Source organism: Ostrinia nubilalis, chromosome Z, assembly GCF_963855985.1.
Source record: "Ostrinia nubilalis chromosome Z, ilOstNubi1.1, whole genome shotgun sequence".
In the NCBI taxonomy this organism is placed as follows: Eukaryota; Metazoa; Arthropoda; class Insecta; order Lepidoptera; family Crambidae; genus Ostrinia; species Ostrinia nubilalis.
The window spans coordinates 23,882,543-23,900,767 of record NC_087119.1 but is presented as its reverse complement, the minus strand read 5'-3'; the positions used below and the strand labels follow the sequence as shown (position 1 = coordinate 23,900,767).

At 39.6% G+C, this 18,225-nt stretch overlaps 1 protein-coding gene and 1 long non-coding RNA gene across 2 annotated transcripts; one reads left to right on the top strand and one right to left on the bottom strand.

Annotated features, from left to right (window-relative positions):
- The first annotated feature begins 60 nt into the window (after nt 1–60).
- Nucleotides 61–10,764, top strand: LOC135086717 (succinate dehydrogenase assembly factor 3, mitochondrial). The gene is made up of 3 exons (XM_063981496.1): nt 61–192; nt 410–587; nt 9,982–10,764. Exons 2-3 carry the CDS (start codon nt 411–413, stop codon nt 10,180–10,182), a joined length of 378 nt encoding a protein of 125 aa, XP_063837566.1. The 5' UTR covers nt 61–192; nt 410; the 3' UTR covers nt 10,183–10,764.
- LOC135086722 (uncharacterized) lies at nt 5,769–8,526 on the bottom strand. The gene is made up of 2 exons (XR_010260579.1): nt 8,061–8,526; nt 5,769–7,543 (listed from the first exon to the last, which is right to left on the bottom strand). It is a non-coding gene; the product is annotated as an uncharacterized LOC135086722 (long non-coding RNA).
- Nucleotides 10,765–18,225: the final 7,461 nt, after the last annotated feature.

Here is an 18,225-nt window from a genome sequence, read left to right as displayed (position 1 = left end):
TCAATTATTAAAATTGCCAGTCCATTGTTGCCAACCGCGTCCGCGACACCCAAGCCAAAAGAAAAAAAAAGTCAGGGAGTCACGAAAGTAAACATTGTTTTTTAGCCGTAAATTTGAATGAAAATTTATAGAAAACTTATCAAATCGTAATGAGTATGTTTTTTTGTTGTTCCTAAAATATTTTTTATTCAGGTAATTATTTGCACTTTATATACAAACAACTTAATTTATAGGTTATATTGTGTGATTTCGTAATCGTATTTTGCAGTCAGTATTTCTTATAGTAAGAAAGTTTTGTTCTATTATTGATTGAAGGTTGTTATTCTAACTGTGCAGCTTTGTTTTTTTATTAGATGAAAGATTTGTCTGTAGGTTTTCAACGTTGTTTTAAATAATTTTCTCTCGGCAGAATGTCTGGTGCTGAACATATTTCCCGCGTCCGAAGGCTATATAAGTTGATATTCCGCGTGCACAGAGCGCTGCCGGCGGAACTGCGTGTGATGGGAGACAATTACGCGAGAGAAGAGTTCAAACGGCACAAGAAATGTAATCCAGAAGAAGCTCGGATATTTCTAAACGAATGGACTGTAAGTAGACATTAGTTTAAGACCATAAAACCTTTGCAATAGTCCTTTTCTACGTTTCTTTTGCCTTTTGGGCCTTTCCATATTGTTGTTTGATAGGTCCACCTCCTATCTTTATATCAAACAACAAAATGGCAAGGCCCAAAAGGCAAAAGAAACGTCGGACGGCCGAAGAAAAGATGAGCTGATGACATAACAAACAAGACAGGGAGAAATTAGATACACATAGCCAGCGACAGGGAAAGGTGGAAAATGATGGAGGAGGCTTACCCAAGTAGGGCCACAAACAAGAGATACAGATTAATTGAATGAAAATGTTAAAATGTGGAATGTAAAGCTATTATAACAATAATAAATGTTGAATGTTCCTATTATTTATAATATTACTGCCCTAATATCAGTTAATTTGGATTTAGGAAAAATAGAATGAAACAACATTTGCGGTGACAAGAGAAAAGTGACAGATTTATTTTTTAATATGTATTACATTGCATGAGCACATAATAGATGGCGCTAGTAGTATGATCTTTGCGATTAACTATTTCAACATCCTCCCATAAAGCGCAAACCCATAGCACTTGAGCATTTTTGAATCTTCATATGTGAAGTAGATTTCGTCAGGATGTCAGCCACCATGCTCTCAGTGCCAATGTATTTGACTTCTATTTCATTCTTGGCTACCTTCTCACGAACAAAGTGATATCTGATATCAATATGCTTGCTGCGGGCACAGTAGGATTCTGTACCTGCAAATTTAATAGTGCTTTGATTATCACAATATATGACAGTTGGTGAAGTTCCAGCATCACGGTGCAACTCAGACTCCAAATATCTAAGCCACATTGCTTCTTGAGTAGCAGTAGCAAGAGACATGTACTCTGCCTCCATAGTCGATAAAGCGACAGTGCCTTGGCGTTTTGAACACCATGAAATTGTTGCACCCTGAAACATAAAAGTGTAGCCAGAGCAAGATCTCCGACTATTAACATCTGAAGCCCAATCAGAATCGCAGTAGCCAAGTGCCCTTTTTTCTTCTTTGTTTTGACTAACTATCAATTTATAATCCATAGTTCCTTTTATGTAACGTAGTATTCTCTTAAGTGCTTGCCAGTGTTTCTGTTGTGGTTTGTTATTGAATCTACTCAGTTTGTTTACTATAAAACATATGTCTGGCCTGGTTCCTTGGGATAAATATAATAAACTTCCAATAGCCTCTTGATATGGTACGTCTGTTAATATCTCTTCATTTTCTAATGTGATAAATTTCTCACCAGGATCACATGGCATATAAGCTGGATTACAGTCACTCATTTTGAATCTTTGAAGGATTTTATCAATGTAAGCAGTCTGATCAATGCTAATTTCATTTCTTAGCAAGTTTTGTTCTATCCTCCAACCAACAAAATGATGTACACAGCCAAGCTCTTTCATATCAAAGGACATCATCCACGTTTCATATATTTTTGGTCCAAAATCAAAAGTGCCGGCCAACAAAAAAAAGTGCTGTATTCTGACAGAATACGTCTGCCTTAGCATTTGTTACTATGGCACCAAAGCCGTAGCTCCACTGTGCGTCGAGTATTTGAGATCTAAAAGTCATCGATTATTCATACATTTTTTGTTCAAAATCAAAAGTGTCGGCCAATAAAAAAAAAAGTGCTGTGTTCAGACAGAATACGTCCGCCTTAGCATTTGTTACTATGGCACCAAAGCTGTAGCACCACTATGCGTCGAGTATTTGAGATCTAAAATTCATCGACGATTCATACATTTTTTGTTCAAAATCAAAAGTGTCGGCCAATAACAAAAAGTGCTGTCTTCTGACAGAATACGTCCGCCTTAGCATTTGTTACTATGGCACCAAAGCTGTAGCACCACTGTGTGTCGAGTATTTGAGATCTAAAATTCATCGACGATTCATACATTTTTTGTTCAAAATCAAAAATGTCGGCCAATAAAAAAAAAAGTGCTGTGTTCAGACAGAATACGTCCGCCTTAGCATTTGTTACTATGGCACCAAAGCTGTAGCACCACTATGCGTCGAGTATTTGAGATCTAAAATTCATCGACGATTCATACATTTTTTGTTCAAAATCAAAAGTGTCGGCCAATAACAAAAAGTGCTGTCTTCTGACAGAATACGTCCGCCTTAGCATTTGTTACTATGGCACCAAAGCTGTAGCACCACTGTGCATCGTAGTATTTGAGATCAAAGTCAGTCGTTTCATATATTTTTAGAGCTCAAATACTACGATGCACAGTGGTGCTACAGCTTTGGTGCCATAGTAATAAATGCTAAGGCGGACGTATTCTATCAGAATACAGCACTTTTATTTTTTGGCCGGCACTTTTGATTTTGGACCAAAATGGATGATGTCCTTTACTTTTCAGTTGTTGTTTTATTTCTTTTCCCATGTCTTCATTATTATAGAACAGTAACAGGTCGTCTACGTATATAAGTAATAATAATAATAATAATAAGCCCCGCAGGGCAGCTTTGTGGCGAGCTGTTGGTGAGTAGCGACACCACGGGGCCAGTTGTTAATCCGAGTGCTCCCGAGAGTCGGTCAAGATCCTCGTCTTCGGCTTGCCGAAGTGGAATCCGAGAGGGTCTGCAGGACTTTCACCTCTGGCTTGTCTTAACCGGCCGGTCAGAGTGGAGTCGCTAGAGCTATATGCTCCAGGGGTGGAAGTGTTAAAGGGCATAACGCCGCGAGTAACTTCGGAGAAAGCGCAGCACACCTCTCTACACCCCTGAGCTGGCAGACGCCAATGTTGCCCCTCAGTCCGGTCTATACGACCCATGACGCCAGGGGGGGCCCATTTAGTCGCTGGCTAGTCACCGCCTTTCAGTCCGAGACTATGAACCAGGCAGGTGACCCGTAGTCTCCATCCATAGCCCAGTAACCAGTCAATCCATCCTTCATCCATAACCCTAGTCCAGTCTCCAATAACTGCAATAGCTCCTGTGCACAGGCTGGGGATGGTCTCTGGCTACATCCCATGATATAGTCAGAGACTAGGTCCAGCATGTGCACCACTTTCACTTTTGTCGATTATTTTGCGCTTAAAACGGCCTCTACGTGTTGGATCTGTATCCCCACGCAAGCCTTATAAAGGACCGGGCCACTTTTGACCCGTGAGCTCCAAAGCGTACAAACATAAATAATAATAATAATAATTGGTTAACAACCCGTGAGGTTCTCTTGCAATACCGGAACAACCAGTTCCGAGAATCTTTAAGAAGAAAATATAGATAATAATAATATAAGCCTTTATTCAGACCGTACATATAGAATATTTCCATTTTGAGTTTTATGATATATATGTTACAGGAAATGTATGAAATCCGTCATTGTATACAATTCCTAGGATTTGTGTATAAGTCCTAAAATCACCCGGAAATGTGTGATGTAAATTATATTAGACACATTTCCTAGGAAATTTACACATTTCCTAAACAGCAATCGGAAATGTAATTAAGATTTCTTTTTTTTCTCCGAAACTTAAATGGCGCTGCCGCGCCGCGGCCGCTGTGTATGTGTAAGGTTGCAAGTCTAACCTAACCTAACCGAGACTTTGTTATCCAGCTACAGGAGTACTAAAACCTTCATGTCAATAATAGTTTAATAAAAGATATTTAAAAATTAGGGTTTTCCAATACTTCAGCGTAATATGCGTGATGCCGAAAGAAAGGTATGCCAATCGGCAATTTTTTTTCAGCCAAAGTATAATAGTGCGAAAACAACTTTCAGCCTAAACAATAATAGTTGTGAATTAAAAGTACCTATCGGTCAATGTGGTTTGTTTAAATGAAATTTTAGGCGTACTGAGGGGCACCCGATCACACGACCGCGCTTGTGCCGCTTAGTTTAATACATTTCCTAATATAATATTGGAATTCTATAAAATTCCTAGGAAAAGTATACATGTCCTAGGATATGTGCGTATTAAAAAATCTCTGAAGCAATATTTTATACATTTCCTAAATAGCTTCGGAATTGTATACATTTCCTAGGAATAGTATACAATTCCTAGAATTCATACATTTCCTGTAACATATACATGGGTCCACAGATGTACTTTTCAACCCCAGTTCTTTTAACACAGATGTAAGTTTCAGATTCCATTGTCTGCTTGCCTGCTTCAGCCCATAAATGGATTTATTCAATCTGCAGACTTCTTCTCCATATTCGAAAGATGGTGGTTGAAGCATATATATTTCCGTGTCAATGTCACCTTGCAGGAAGGCGGTTTTTGCATCCATTTGTTCTATAAATAAATTGTTCTTGACAGCCAATGCTAATAAGTATCTGATCGAAGTGTGTCGAACCACAGGAGCAAATATCTCATTATAATCAATTCCTTTCTTTTGAATAAATCCTTTGATGACCAATCTTGCTTTGTAGCGCACAATTTCACCATTAGCATCAGTTTTTATTTTGTAGACCCATTTACAGGGAATAGCTCTTTTACCTTCTGGTAGAGTAACCAATGTCCATGTGTTGTTCTGCAGGAGCGACTCGAATTCATCATTCATGGCATCTTTCCACTCGTTTGCATTCAGGCCTGAAAGAGCTTCTTCCATAGTGTCAGGTTCTTTAGTCAAAAAAGCTGTTGCTTCTTTTGGCTCGTTCAAGTCTTCACAGAAGTAGGTATTTTGTTTATTCCGAGGTCTCAATGTCATTTTTGAAGGTATCACATCACTTTTTCTTTTCTCTGGTGTGTACTCATCATCAGCATCATCAGTGTGATAGCTCTCATCGTCATTAGAAGCCTCCCCCATTTCTGTCTTCTCATTATGAATTATGGTCCTTGAAATCGGAGTGTCAGGTGTATCAGTTGAAGGCTCGCTGTGAGTCTCCTTTCCAGATAAGTCATCAGATTCATTTTGCTGCAAATCAGATAGTGGCACAATTATGCTGTTGTTTTTAATTTTATTCTCCAGAAATATTGCATCTCTACTTTTATAGCCTGACCAGGAACATAAAAACCCTGGCATAGAGGCGCTTCAATTGCATTTGATAGTGCAACACTGGGTACAGTCGTACCTGTATTAAATTAATAGGCTAACTTTATGTATCAGGATTCAGGATTATAGGCTTATTTAATATTTTCATAAATTAACAAAAACATATTATATTATAGGTAAACTGGTTTAAATAAATTAAATGAAACCATCAATCGAGCAAGTAGGATTTTATTATTATTCATCAATAATCAAATTCTGAACTTGAATATTCAACTACAATGTCTGCTCATGAACGCTTCAAACTCGGTACTTCTTTCCCAATTCCATAAAATTCAATACTTACAAAGTGACAAAAAACTTTAAAATAGGTAGTTGAAACAAACCACAGCTAATTTTCATAGTTGACTGTACTATACGATAAACATGTCAGTCAATTTGACAACCTTTGTCGGAAACATTATTCAATGAAAATATTGTCCGAACCCTTAGTATTTCTCTTCGACAAATACTTTAACACATTGTGAACCACTTTTCTTTCACGACTATAAAAATATTTTAGCAATTTAATTCACAAAATCAATTGCGCACATTTAAAATAAAGTTTGTTTACACTTTGACAGCAATAGACTGACATGCAAGGTGACATATCAATGAAGTTTTCAGTTACTGTTGCCATTAAAATAAATTAGTACCATTAATTTTCCGCAACATGGCGAGGGTTTTTATGTTCCTGGTCAGGCTATATATATTTGTTTCTTATCATTGTCATAAAATCTGTATCCTTTTGTGTACTCACAATAGCCAACGAACAGCATTCTGATAGCCTTGGAATCCCATTTTTGCCTTTTTTCTTTAGGCACATGTACCATGGCATCACATCCAAAAATTCTCAAATTACTAATGTTTGGCTTCTTACCAGACCACTTTTCATATGGCGTCATGTAGTCCAGGGCCTTGGTTGGTGATCGATTTATTAAGTAAGCAGCTGTAGACACTGCTTCCGCCCAAAATGATTTCTCCAATCTGGAATTCAGGATCAAACATTTAGCTCTTTCTACAAGGGTGCGATTCATTCGCTCCGCTAATCCGTTCTGTTCCGGAGTGTACGGATTGGTGGTCTGATGTTGAATGCTAAATTTCTCTAAAAACAATTCAAATTCTTTGTTTATATATTCTTTGCCGTTGTCTGATCTTAATACTTTTATTCTTTTATCAGTCTCATTTTCTACTAAGTTCTTGAATTGCTTAAACTTCTCTAATGTATCAGATTTGTTTTTCATAAAATAGACATATACTTTTCTACTATAGTCATCTATAAAGGAGACATAGTACTTGGCCCCTCCTAAAGAGCTGGTCTCCATCGGGCCACAAAGGTCAGTGTGGATTAATTGGAGAGGTTCACATGCTCTAGTACCAATATTCTTAAAAGGCAGTCTAGTCATTTTACCTTCAATACATGTTGTGCAAATCTGAGAATCTTTTTTATCAAATTCTACTCCTTCAGTACACGTTCCCATTTTCTGTAAGTCAGTGAAGTTGAGATGGCCCATCCTCTGATGCCACAAATTAATATCATTCTCATTTACTGTTGACAATAATGCAGATGTTTCTGAAATATCTTTCAACATATACATATTGTTATGTTGTAAAGCTGACAAAATCAATCTCTTATTTTGGTAAATTCTGCAATATTTTTTCTCAAATATAACTTCACATCCATTTTTTGTCATCTGACTTACAGAGAGAAGATTGGTTGTCAAGGAAGGTACATACAGCACATTTCTTACTTGAATTGTTTGAGGTCTGCCTTTGGAGTCCCTTATCTGCAAATTCACACTACCACACCCTTCTACTGCCACGGTTTTATTATCTGCTACCTTTATACTGCTTACTGTTGAAGGAGACACATCATACATTCATTTTCTCTCTCTGCACATATGCTGCGATGCTCCCGAGTCGATGTACCATCTAGTTTTATCCAAGGACTCTGCAACAGAAAAAGCCGCATAATATATGTTTTTTGAATTATTTGTCTGATTCTTCTTCTTTTGAAAGTAGCAGTTTTTACTAATATGACCATATTTATTACAATTGTAACAACGTGGGCCTCTCTTTTGGTAGTTATCTGGTGAATCTTTATGGGACTTTGACATATTTTGTGATTTATTTGACTTAATATAGTAGGCTGGAGAATCTGATACTTTTACATCCTGTAACAGCTTTGTCTTTATGAAATCAGCAGTAATTGACACACCTGAACTCTCAATAGCCATGATCATCGGTTTGTAGACATCGGGGAGGCCAGCGAGTAGCAATGTACCGAGCCACTCGTCTCCTACTACAAAATTTATATTTCTGAGCTTATGAGCAGTTGACATGATTTTATTTATGTAATCCTCAATACCAGAGCTGTTCTCCAAATTTGTTGATATTAAATCTCGCAACAAACCCACTTTCCTACTCAGCCCGGAGTCATCAAACACTTTCTCTAATTTTGGCCATACCTGCTTTGCTGTAGTTGCCTCCTGCACATGGACATAGTTGATAGGGTCTATCAAAAGGATTATTTTGGACCTGGCTCTTACATCCTTCTTACTGTCATATTTATAGTCGGCACCCGGTTCTATTGTTTCCCATAGGTCCTCATGTTCCAAGTAGTTTTTTATTGCAAATTTCCACGTAGGGTAATTTTCTCGGCCCATCAGCTTTTCTATAGTTCCGATAGAAATTTGTGAGGCCATGATTTTTGATTGTGCTGAAAAAGCTGAAAAAGTAGAAATCCTACGCGGCGCGGTTGCACTGTTGACGTTCGGTAAACTTTATCCAATTGAATCACGGAACTGTTTCGGTAAGACACTAATTTTATTATCTGAGGAACAATAATGGCCAATAACCTGTTGAATGTTCCTATTATTTATAATATTACTGCCCTAATATCAGTTAATTTGGATTTAGGAAAAATAGAATGAAACAACATTTGCGGTGACAAGAGAAAAGTGACAGATTTATTTTTTAATATGTATTACATTGCATGAGCACATAATAGATGGCGCTAGTAGTATGATCTTTGCGATTAACTATTTCAACAATAAATAAGCCCCACAGGGCAGCTTTGTGGCGAGCTGTTGGTGAGTAGCGACACCACGGGGCCAGTTGTTAATCTGAGTGCTCCTGAGAGTCGGTCAAGACCCTCGTCTTCGGCTTGCCGAAGTGGAATCCGAGAGGTTCTGCAGGACTTTCACCTCTGGCTTGCCTTAAAACTAGAGTACACGCGCCCCTTTTTTATTTACACCAATACACGCACGGCCTACCCTGGTAAGCCAATTTAAAATCACTGTAAATCAGTTTGTAAGCAATTTATGGATAAAATTACTATGTCAATGATAAAAGTGTTTATTAAAGTTCTTTTATAATCAAAGTTTCTTTATATAAATTATTTGGGATCAAACATTAGAAACAGATTAAGAACTTGTCAATTATTTGGACCAAAATTGCACTCTGAGATCCATGTTAGCAAAAAATAAAATTACTGAAAAAATATGATTTGTTTTTTATCTGTCATACTATTCAAGCCTTTCTACTGCCTGGTACACGGGGTAAATCCATTTTTTGCAAGTCTTCCATATTTTTTTTGTTGAGTGATTTCGGGCTTTTGAGTAGACCCGCAGTTTTGACGGCCAATTTTAGAAAAGTGCGCAGACGTTAGTGACTCAAGCTTTACTGGCTTATTGTCAAATTTAGTAAACGAGGCTTTCCTGGAATGCCAGCTCTCTGGCGCAAGTTTTAAAAAAGTTATAGCGTAAAATGTTACCCTGGTCTACTCTAGTAGGCCGCGCGTGTACTCTAGTGTTAACCGGCTGGCCAGAGTGGAGTCGCTAGAGCTATATGCTCCAGGGGTGGAAGTGTTAAAGGGCATTACGCCGCGAGTAACTTCCGGTCTATACGACCCATGACGCCAGGGGGGGCCCATCTAGTCGCTGGCTAGTCACCGCCTGCCATTTTTTCAATCCGAGACTATGAACCAGGCAGGTGACCCGTAGTCTCCATCCATAGCCCAGTAACCAGTCCATCCATCCTTCATCCATAACCCAAGTCCATTCTCCAATAACTGCAATAGCTCCTGTGCACAGGCTGGGGATGGTCTCTGGCTACATCCCATGATATAGTAGGAGACTAGATCTAGTAGAGACAACTTTGTGATGATATAGTAGGAGACAACTTTGTGATGATTCTGATGAATGAAACTGAAAGTTTCAAACTGGTCGCCTCATGTGTGGTCTCTCAACGGACGCTATGGCAGAAACTTGATGCAACTCAAAATTAACTAGCAGTTGCAATTTCGTTGCAGTAGCGTTTCACCGTCTGTTCTGGGCCTTACAGTTTCTAAAGTGTTAATACTTACGTACACATTCCCACACGTTTCAGGACTATGCAATAGGCCTCGCACAGCAGATTAAGCCACTGCAGCAAGCTAAACGTAAGACAGTCGGCAAGTACATAGATCCCCAGTTACTGGACCACATGACCGATGACCAGATCGTTCAACTTTACGAACTGCACAAAGCCGCCACACAAGAAGACACAGAAAATACGGACAGTACCAAAGACACAGTTGAGAAAAAGTGAAGTAAGGCGATTATCCCACTGCGCCGCGCTCCGCTGCGGTACGCGGGACGACAGATTTAATCATTATATGCAAGTACCTCAGTTTGTACAGAAAACACGCGCGGTACAACACACTGACAACGCGTCTGCGCGCGGGATTTTTTATATAAAATCACGCGGACCGCGGCGGAGCGCGGCGCAGTGTGATAATCGTCTAATATTTATGTTTAATTTTGGATAAGAAAATCAGTGCGTCAAAATATTATGTTCCTGTTCATAAAGACTTGTTTAAAGCACTGTTTAACCCCACAAGGCTTAGTATCTATTCTTAGATTAGTTAAGTTCAGTAGTAAAGTTATTAAATAGAATATTAGATAGATAAATTCAATCCCAAAAAAGAAGGATAGGATTACTCTATAAAGTTATGAAACCCCCATGCCCTTTTGCATAAAGGAATAGTTTGACTTCAGTATAATTATATTAAAGAAGCAATCAACGATCATAATAATAAAATGTATAATATGTAGGTAAATATAGATGAAATTATTTGCAATTTATACACTTAGATCATGTTATGTAATTTTATTAAATTGCAATTTTGTAGATGGTGTATTAAATCTATCCTTGGCACTGGCGACTTGAAGTAATAAATAAACCTTTCGATGTAGCAGCTTAGGCGAATTAATAATTAATTATGTAATAATAATAATAAATGCTCGCAATTTTGCTGCTTTGACCGGGTCTGATCCACAGTGCAAACTCGTTCACACTGCTCTGGTCTGATCTAGGGTTGCCAGGTGTCCGGCTTTTTACGTTCTTGTCCGGCCAAATATTGTCTTGTACGGCCTGTCCGGCTTTTGTTAGGCTTTTATTTGGCTGCCGCGCCAGGCGAAAGTCGAACCAGGAAGCTGGAAACTTTGAATTTTCGGATAGATTCCGTTTATTTTGTAACCTATTATTGGTACCGTTGGATAGAGCTCGTGAAGGACTTTCAGGATCAGTAACTAGTTTTTGGATATCTTGTATAGGTTAGAAATAATCGAGTGAGATCACTTATCGTTTTCACCCTGTATAAATTGTAGTCACTAGCCCTTCCTGGAGTTTTACCGGTCCGGTATATACCTACTATCAATATCAATAAATCAAAGCAAATCATCAAGTCAAAATCGTATCATTTCTATCAATTCTAAAGATGTAAGAAGTAAGCAGCTCGTACAGAATTTTTATTTATTTTTGTACGAATTTCATGTTATATTTTGAGGTTCTGCATCTGCATATCTGTGATTTCATAAATATTATAGTTAAAGATAGTTAATGATTAATAAAATAACAAAATGTACAATTTCACTTAACAATTTACAAATAAAGTAAGATATTTTTAATACAGTTCTTACTTCTTTCCTAATAAACATATTTTTTTTCAATGCCTTAGCCTTATAAATGTTGCACAATAATCAGTTGGGAAATTAATAAAAAACTGGAAATTACCATTATTGAATAAGTTTTATTACAATACAATAATGCATTAGAAAGAGTGCTCAAGCATCTAAAATAACATATAATAATATTATTAATAATTTCAATTACATAATGTTTGGGAATCTAAATTATTTATGTCTAGCACCAAATTAAAAGATTACTGAGAAATATTTTTAAAATAGTGTAGGTACAATAAAAAATTGCAGATTATCCAAGGTTTTTTAAGTAGATAAGAATTGATATTTTATACAGAAGTAATATTGTGCAGGACTGTTTATTATCCGGCTAAAACTATACGGAACTATCGGAGGCCAGATAACTGTGACTGGAGTATAAGAGCGGAGTGGGCTGTACGGATGCGGTGAACGGAGAGCGGTGGACTGTAGACTGTAGATGCTCCGCTAACGGTGTCTCCAATCGCTGCACTACTATACTATAATCGGTGGTGGATCGTTGCCACGTCTTCGTACCTCGTGGCTTCTATACTATGTGGTGTGACGCTATAAACGGTAGACACGGTGCGGTCGATGTCACACGCTGTAGGAGTCCGGTCTATACGGTATCCGAAGTCGCTATGCTATAACGGTGTCCGAGGTCTATGCTGTAGTCGTTGTACTATTCACTATCTTCACTATGCGCTCTCGAGACTCTTGAGTAGACTGTTCTTCGCTGTACTATCGGAGACTATTCTCTTCGGTTTACTTCAGAAGACTATTCACTTCGATTGATTAGAGAAGACTATTCACTTCGATTGATTAGAGAAGACTATGCTTGGTGCGGCCCGGCAGCCGGTTTATATACCCATTAAAATCCCGCCTATTTTCTAGAAACATACGCGGTCCGCCCGTATTCGGGAATACGCAAGTACTTACTCGAACTCGCAGGAGTCGTAAACAAACTATAAGGCGTCCGGATATGAGTCTTATTGCGTATGCGCTAAGGGCGGTTATTGCGGGCGCGCGTGCTATCGCTGTCCTTTGCGCGCTCGCGCTGTCTGTCTTTTGATGTACTTGCCGAGCGTCGATGATTTATTACATATCTATAGCTATACTTGCGTATACGTATTGCGGTTTCTTTTATCTTTTTAGGGTTCCGTTCGACGTATTTGTAGTCGTCCTGCACATACTCCCGCCGTGCAGCGACGGACTCGTCGATGCAGAAAAACAGCTAGCAGGACGACTGCTGTTTCTGCTCGGTGAAAGGGTGACGGAGATAACTATTTCGATGACTATGTTGCGGTACTGTAGCTCCCGCCGGTGCTGGAGTCTTCTCTCTCCAGTTTGTTGTAGTCTGGCGTTGTCTATAGAAGTCTGCTGTTGAACGCCGTCTGTCTTTATTTCGCGGTGTTTGGCGTGATACGGACGATGTGCGGTACTCGGGAGTTTCTGCGCTGTTCCTTCTCTTCTGTATTTCCGCGCCATGGAGCCTCCCGCCGGTATGGAAGCGGCGATGACTCCCGCCGGTTTCTATCTTGCGACAACTCCCGCCGGTTATGCGATGAGCTTCGATTTCTATTAGCGCCTGATCGATTTTTATCCGCAATTTCATCGACGTGCGTAAGTGAAACTATTGCATTCACTTTTTCTGTAGGCGCAACTGTTTCGTGGTGCAGTAATTTATGGTGAGTTTTTCTGCACCCATTGACTCTGCACTGTATCCCTGGGCATCTGTGTGCTCTATTCCAGGGTCGAAGACAGCGGAAGCATAGGCGGTTCTGTTTGGCGATGTCCCAGCGGTCGCTGACCTCTGCTTTCTTCATCTTATAGCAGTCAGTGACGGAGTGTTGGCCCTTACAAACTGAGCACGACGATCTATGTACTGTCTTCTTCTCTTCTACGTGGAAGACACGCTGGGTGCACTGTGGTTTTCTGTATCGGTGACGGTACTTGTCTTCTCGGTAAACTGGTTCGGGAGCGGCGAACTTGGCACACTTCTCGGCCTCGTGCTCGATGAAGCGGCTGAACTTTATGAGGTCCGGTTCCTCCTCTGTGTGCTCCCATGCGAAGTCATACCAGCGGTAGCGAAGCGCCGGTGTAAGCTTCTCGGTAAGACTATGAACTATCTCGGGGTTATACAGGTAGTGTGTCCGCCCAAGTGCACGAAGAGTCGCTACGCTGTTCTGTATTCGGGTAGCGAACACACAAATCTGTTCCGGCGAATCGGTGAGTCTTTGTAGTCTCCTCAGATTTTCTATCTCGGACAGAGTTATTGAGTCCGGCCGGCCAAATCGCATTTCCAATGTGCGCATAATCTCTTGCGCCTTTGCATTTACTATTAGCAAGGAGGTCACGGCTTCCTTTGCTCTGCCTGTAAGTGACCGCCGGAGTCGTGCGATGTTCTCTATCTCGCTGAAGAAACTCGCGGTCTCGGTGTAGGCTGCTTTGAATGCGAGCCAATCGTAGTGCGCGCCACTGAAGTTCGGCAATTCTCCTATATACTGTGGTTGTTGACCGGCGCGCGCTGCGGTTGCGATGGCTGTCGCGAGTTCTGTGAGATCTATCAACTGCTTTGATGACGTCGGCTGCGGTGCGGTGACGGTTACAGGTGATGGCGGTTGTAAGTCGCCATCTCCTTTCACAGATGCCGAGTCGTCTTCATCATCTTCGGACCCCTCTATTTCTATTAGCTTGCGGCGGGCGATGGCAAGCTGTAACTTTAGGCGGGCTATTTCAGCTTCCGCCTCGGCTAATCGACGGGCGTAGTCGATTGGCGTGAGCGGTGCTCGCGGTGATGCCGTCGAGTGCTGTTCGTCTCCTGTGACATCTATTTCGGATGGAGGCTCCAACTGTATTAGTTCTTCTTGCGCGGTAACGGTGAGCTGCTGTGATGACGTCATTTCTACTATAGACGGTTCCGGCGATGACGTCATAGGTGGTGTAGAGGGTTGCGATGCTTTCGCCTTGCCTTTCCTTGATCTTGTCACAGGCATTCTATAACAGTGCTGTACTGTGCCACTTCACGAAGGCCGCTTCGGTGTTCTCGAAGGTTCTATGTCTTCGGGATCGGTAGACAACGATCCGGCTCGAAGGACCAGAAAAATGTGCAGGACTGTTTATTATCCGGCTAAAACTATACGGAACTATCGGAGGCCAGATAACTGTGACTGGAGTAGAAGAGCGGAGTGGGCTGTACGGATGCGGTGAACGGAGAGCGGTGGACTGTAGACTGTAGATGCTCCGCTAACGGTGTCTCCAATCGCTGCACTACTATACTATAATCGGTGGTGGATCGTTGCCACGTCTTCGTACCTCGTGGCTTCTATACTATGTGGTGTGACGCTATAAACGGTAGACACGGTGCGGTCGATGTCACACGCTGTAGGAGTCCGGTCTATACGGTATCCGAAGTCGCTATGCTATAACGGTGTCCGAGGTCTATGCTGTAGTCGTTGTACTATTCACTATCTTCACTATGCGCTCTCGAGACTCTTGAGTAGACTGTTCTTCGCTGTACTATCGGAGACTATTCTCTTCGGTTTACTTCAGAAGACTATTCACTTCGATTGATTAGAGAAGACTATTCACTTCGATTGATTAGAGAAGACTATGCTTGGTGCGGCCCGGCAGCCGGTTTATATACCCATTAAAATCCCGCCTATTTTCTAGAAACATACGCGGTCCGCCCGTATTCGGGAATACGCAAGTACTTACTCGAACTCGCAGGAGTCGTAAACAAACTATAAGGCGTCCGGATATGAGCCTTATTGCGTATGCGCTAAGGGCGGTTATTGCGGGCGCGCGTGCTATCGCTGTCCTTTGCGCGCTCGCGCTGTCTGTCTTTTGATGTACTTGCCGAGCGTCGATGATTTATTACATATCTATATATAGTGGAGGAGGCTCATAGTCCAGCAGTGGACTGTAAAGGGCTGTTGATGATGATGATGATAGCTATACTTGCGTATACGTATTGCGGTTTCTTTTATCTTTTTAGGGTTCCGTTCGACGTATTTGTAGTCGTCCTGCACAAATATAAAAACCAGCTCGGTGGAGTATTCTTTATAGGTGAAGATTTATATACAGAAATATTTTTACACAATGAAGTTGATTCTCCCTTTCGCAAAATAATAAGCGCATGGTGGTGGAAGTTGAAACTACAATTTGCGCTACAATAATACGAAATTCTGTGCGACAAAAGCCTTACATTCAGATTTGTAAAAATCGTATTTATTTAACAAAGGATTCTATAGTTACACATAGGTACGGTACACGTACCTTACACATACTGTTAGTAACATAATAAAAGTATTTGTTTTCTGTTGGTTACATTATTATTTAAATTGATGTCCACATTTTTTGTTGGCCATTTCTGGTCCAACCATAGAGGGTTCAACATACTACACCAGTGGTTCTTAACCTTTAAGTCATGAGGGACCATTTTACCATATTTCTCTCCCTCAGGGACCACCTCAATCGGTCAAAACCAGTTTGACTGCAAAAATCAGTTAAAATTGGTTTTGACTAAGGTGTGCAAGTGCACTTCGTGGACCACTTGGAATGCCTCCAGGGACCACCAGTGGTCCGCGGACCACCGGTTAAGAACCACTGTACTACACAAAGCTGTATTAAGTATAATTGATTCTCTGCAATCGTCAATATTAATAAAAGTGGCCATTATTTAATTATTTTACACGTAAGGTTCTACACTTACGGTAGTTACGGTTAATAAGTTTTGTGTCAATCTTACCTAGATTGACACAAAACTAGGTAAGATTGACACAAAACTTATTACGTAGTGCCTAGGTTATTGATAAATTATTCTCTTAATTCTAGAGTGAATGAAACAAGATAGGCAGCTTCTACCTTTCTTTCTACCTACCTACTGCCAAGAAATCCTGCTTATTAATTATTTTATAGATTATGCAGGCTTTTCATTATAAATCAAAGTATAAACCGAATCATGTGGCTTTGATGTCCCAATAGTGCTTCAATTGTTGCTTCATTGTGCTTCAATTGTTCCAAGCGAGATCGTTGCACAAACTTAATTAACAACATAACATTTTTAATTCATATAACTAACTACCTAAAATTAAATGCATTGAGTATTTGTTTACACCTATCTAACGCATAATTAAAATATATATTGTGACCATTATTAATACGTGATTTAATTGTATCATAACGTTAAAACTCCTTCATAACTCCTACCTCATCATGTACTAATTATTATTAAAATCGTTTCTATTCTATTACATAGGTACTTAGATAATAAGTTGCTCCTTCAAATATTTGCTTTTAAGGAGGACATAATTACCTAGTAACATGGTTGTGTACTTTTTATAGAATCATGCTTTATTTATTACGTATACACTTTTTTGTGCATAATTATGCTGTTTCCTTACTTATGCAGGGTGAAAGAAGTAGGCAAGCTTCAATGGTCAAAACGGACCATGCTTAGCTGAAAATCAGTGGAATTTTCCCCCGGAAAATTGACGATTTTCCTGCACAAAAATATCGTTCTGGCGCCTCATTTAATGTCTCATAAATAAAATAGTACCCCTACTAGAACATCTGGATCAGTGTTTCTGTACACTGAAGAAACAAATGAATTAATTAAATGTATTTTTATTTCGTTTCGGTTTCGGATCGTGGATGATTTCATTCATTTTCATTCAAAATAACCAGCCTGCTCCTTACACCCTGTATAGTTCAGAAATACCAAATGTCACTCACTGCCACTACTTAGGTACATTATACGCTTTGCGAATCGTTTACCATGTGGAAGCACTACTTATTTAAAAGGTAGGTAACTCACTAATAATATTTTAACAGAAATGAATATTCAAATAACACAACAGAATACAAAATATACCTAAGTTACCTTTTTGTTAGTTAGGAATGTTGCTACCTACTTCAATGTCGATTTGCAAAATGAACTGCTTAGGTACATAATTTAATTGGTTTCTTATATTTAGCAACGCGAAGTAGAAAATATCCAAAATAAACTTTACCAGTGTTTCATAGTTCAAAAGGTTTCCTTTTATAAATGTTTCACAAACATATTTTTTTGGGTCCCCTGGTACTTGGTCTTTTATACATATAGTGCACCTTTCGAAACTTCAGTATTTTAGGCGCATGTTGCGAAACCACTTTCAAAATTCATCTGAATATCAAGCGTATTTCCATTGAATTTTCAGCATTTTTTTGTTACATACAAGCCTTGTTTTTTAAAATTTCAATAGGTATTTTACCTACGTCAATCGCAGGACAGGATGGGTGATTTAACGCAAAAACCGAACAAATTTTGATGAAACTTTACAGTATTTCTTTATACACCAGAATACACAGGCTATAATTTATAACGATCTGTTACAAAATTAAATTCAGGCAGGCGAAGTCGTGGTTAAAAGCTAGTTTGTCAAGTCTTGCTGGAAAAGCGACACTAATCCAAATCCCACAGTACCAATTTAAACTTTACAGTTTAGGTAAGGCTTTTAATAGCAACTACAATCTAAAATGCTAGGTTCCAAACGTAAGGCGCTAGCAACACAGGGATTTCCATTTTCCAGCTCTGCAAGCGCTCCGCTAGATGGCACTACCATCTTTATTCTCCGTTCGTTGTGTTTTGCACGAAACAAAGAAAAAAGTG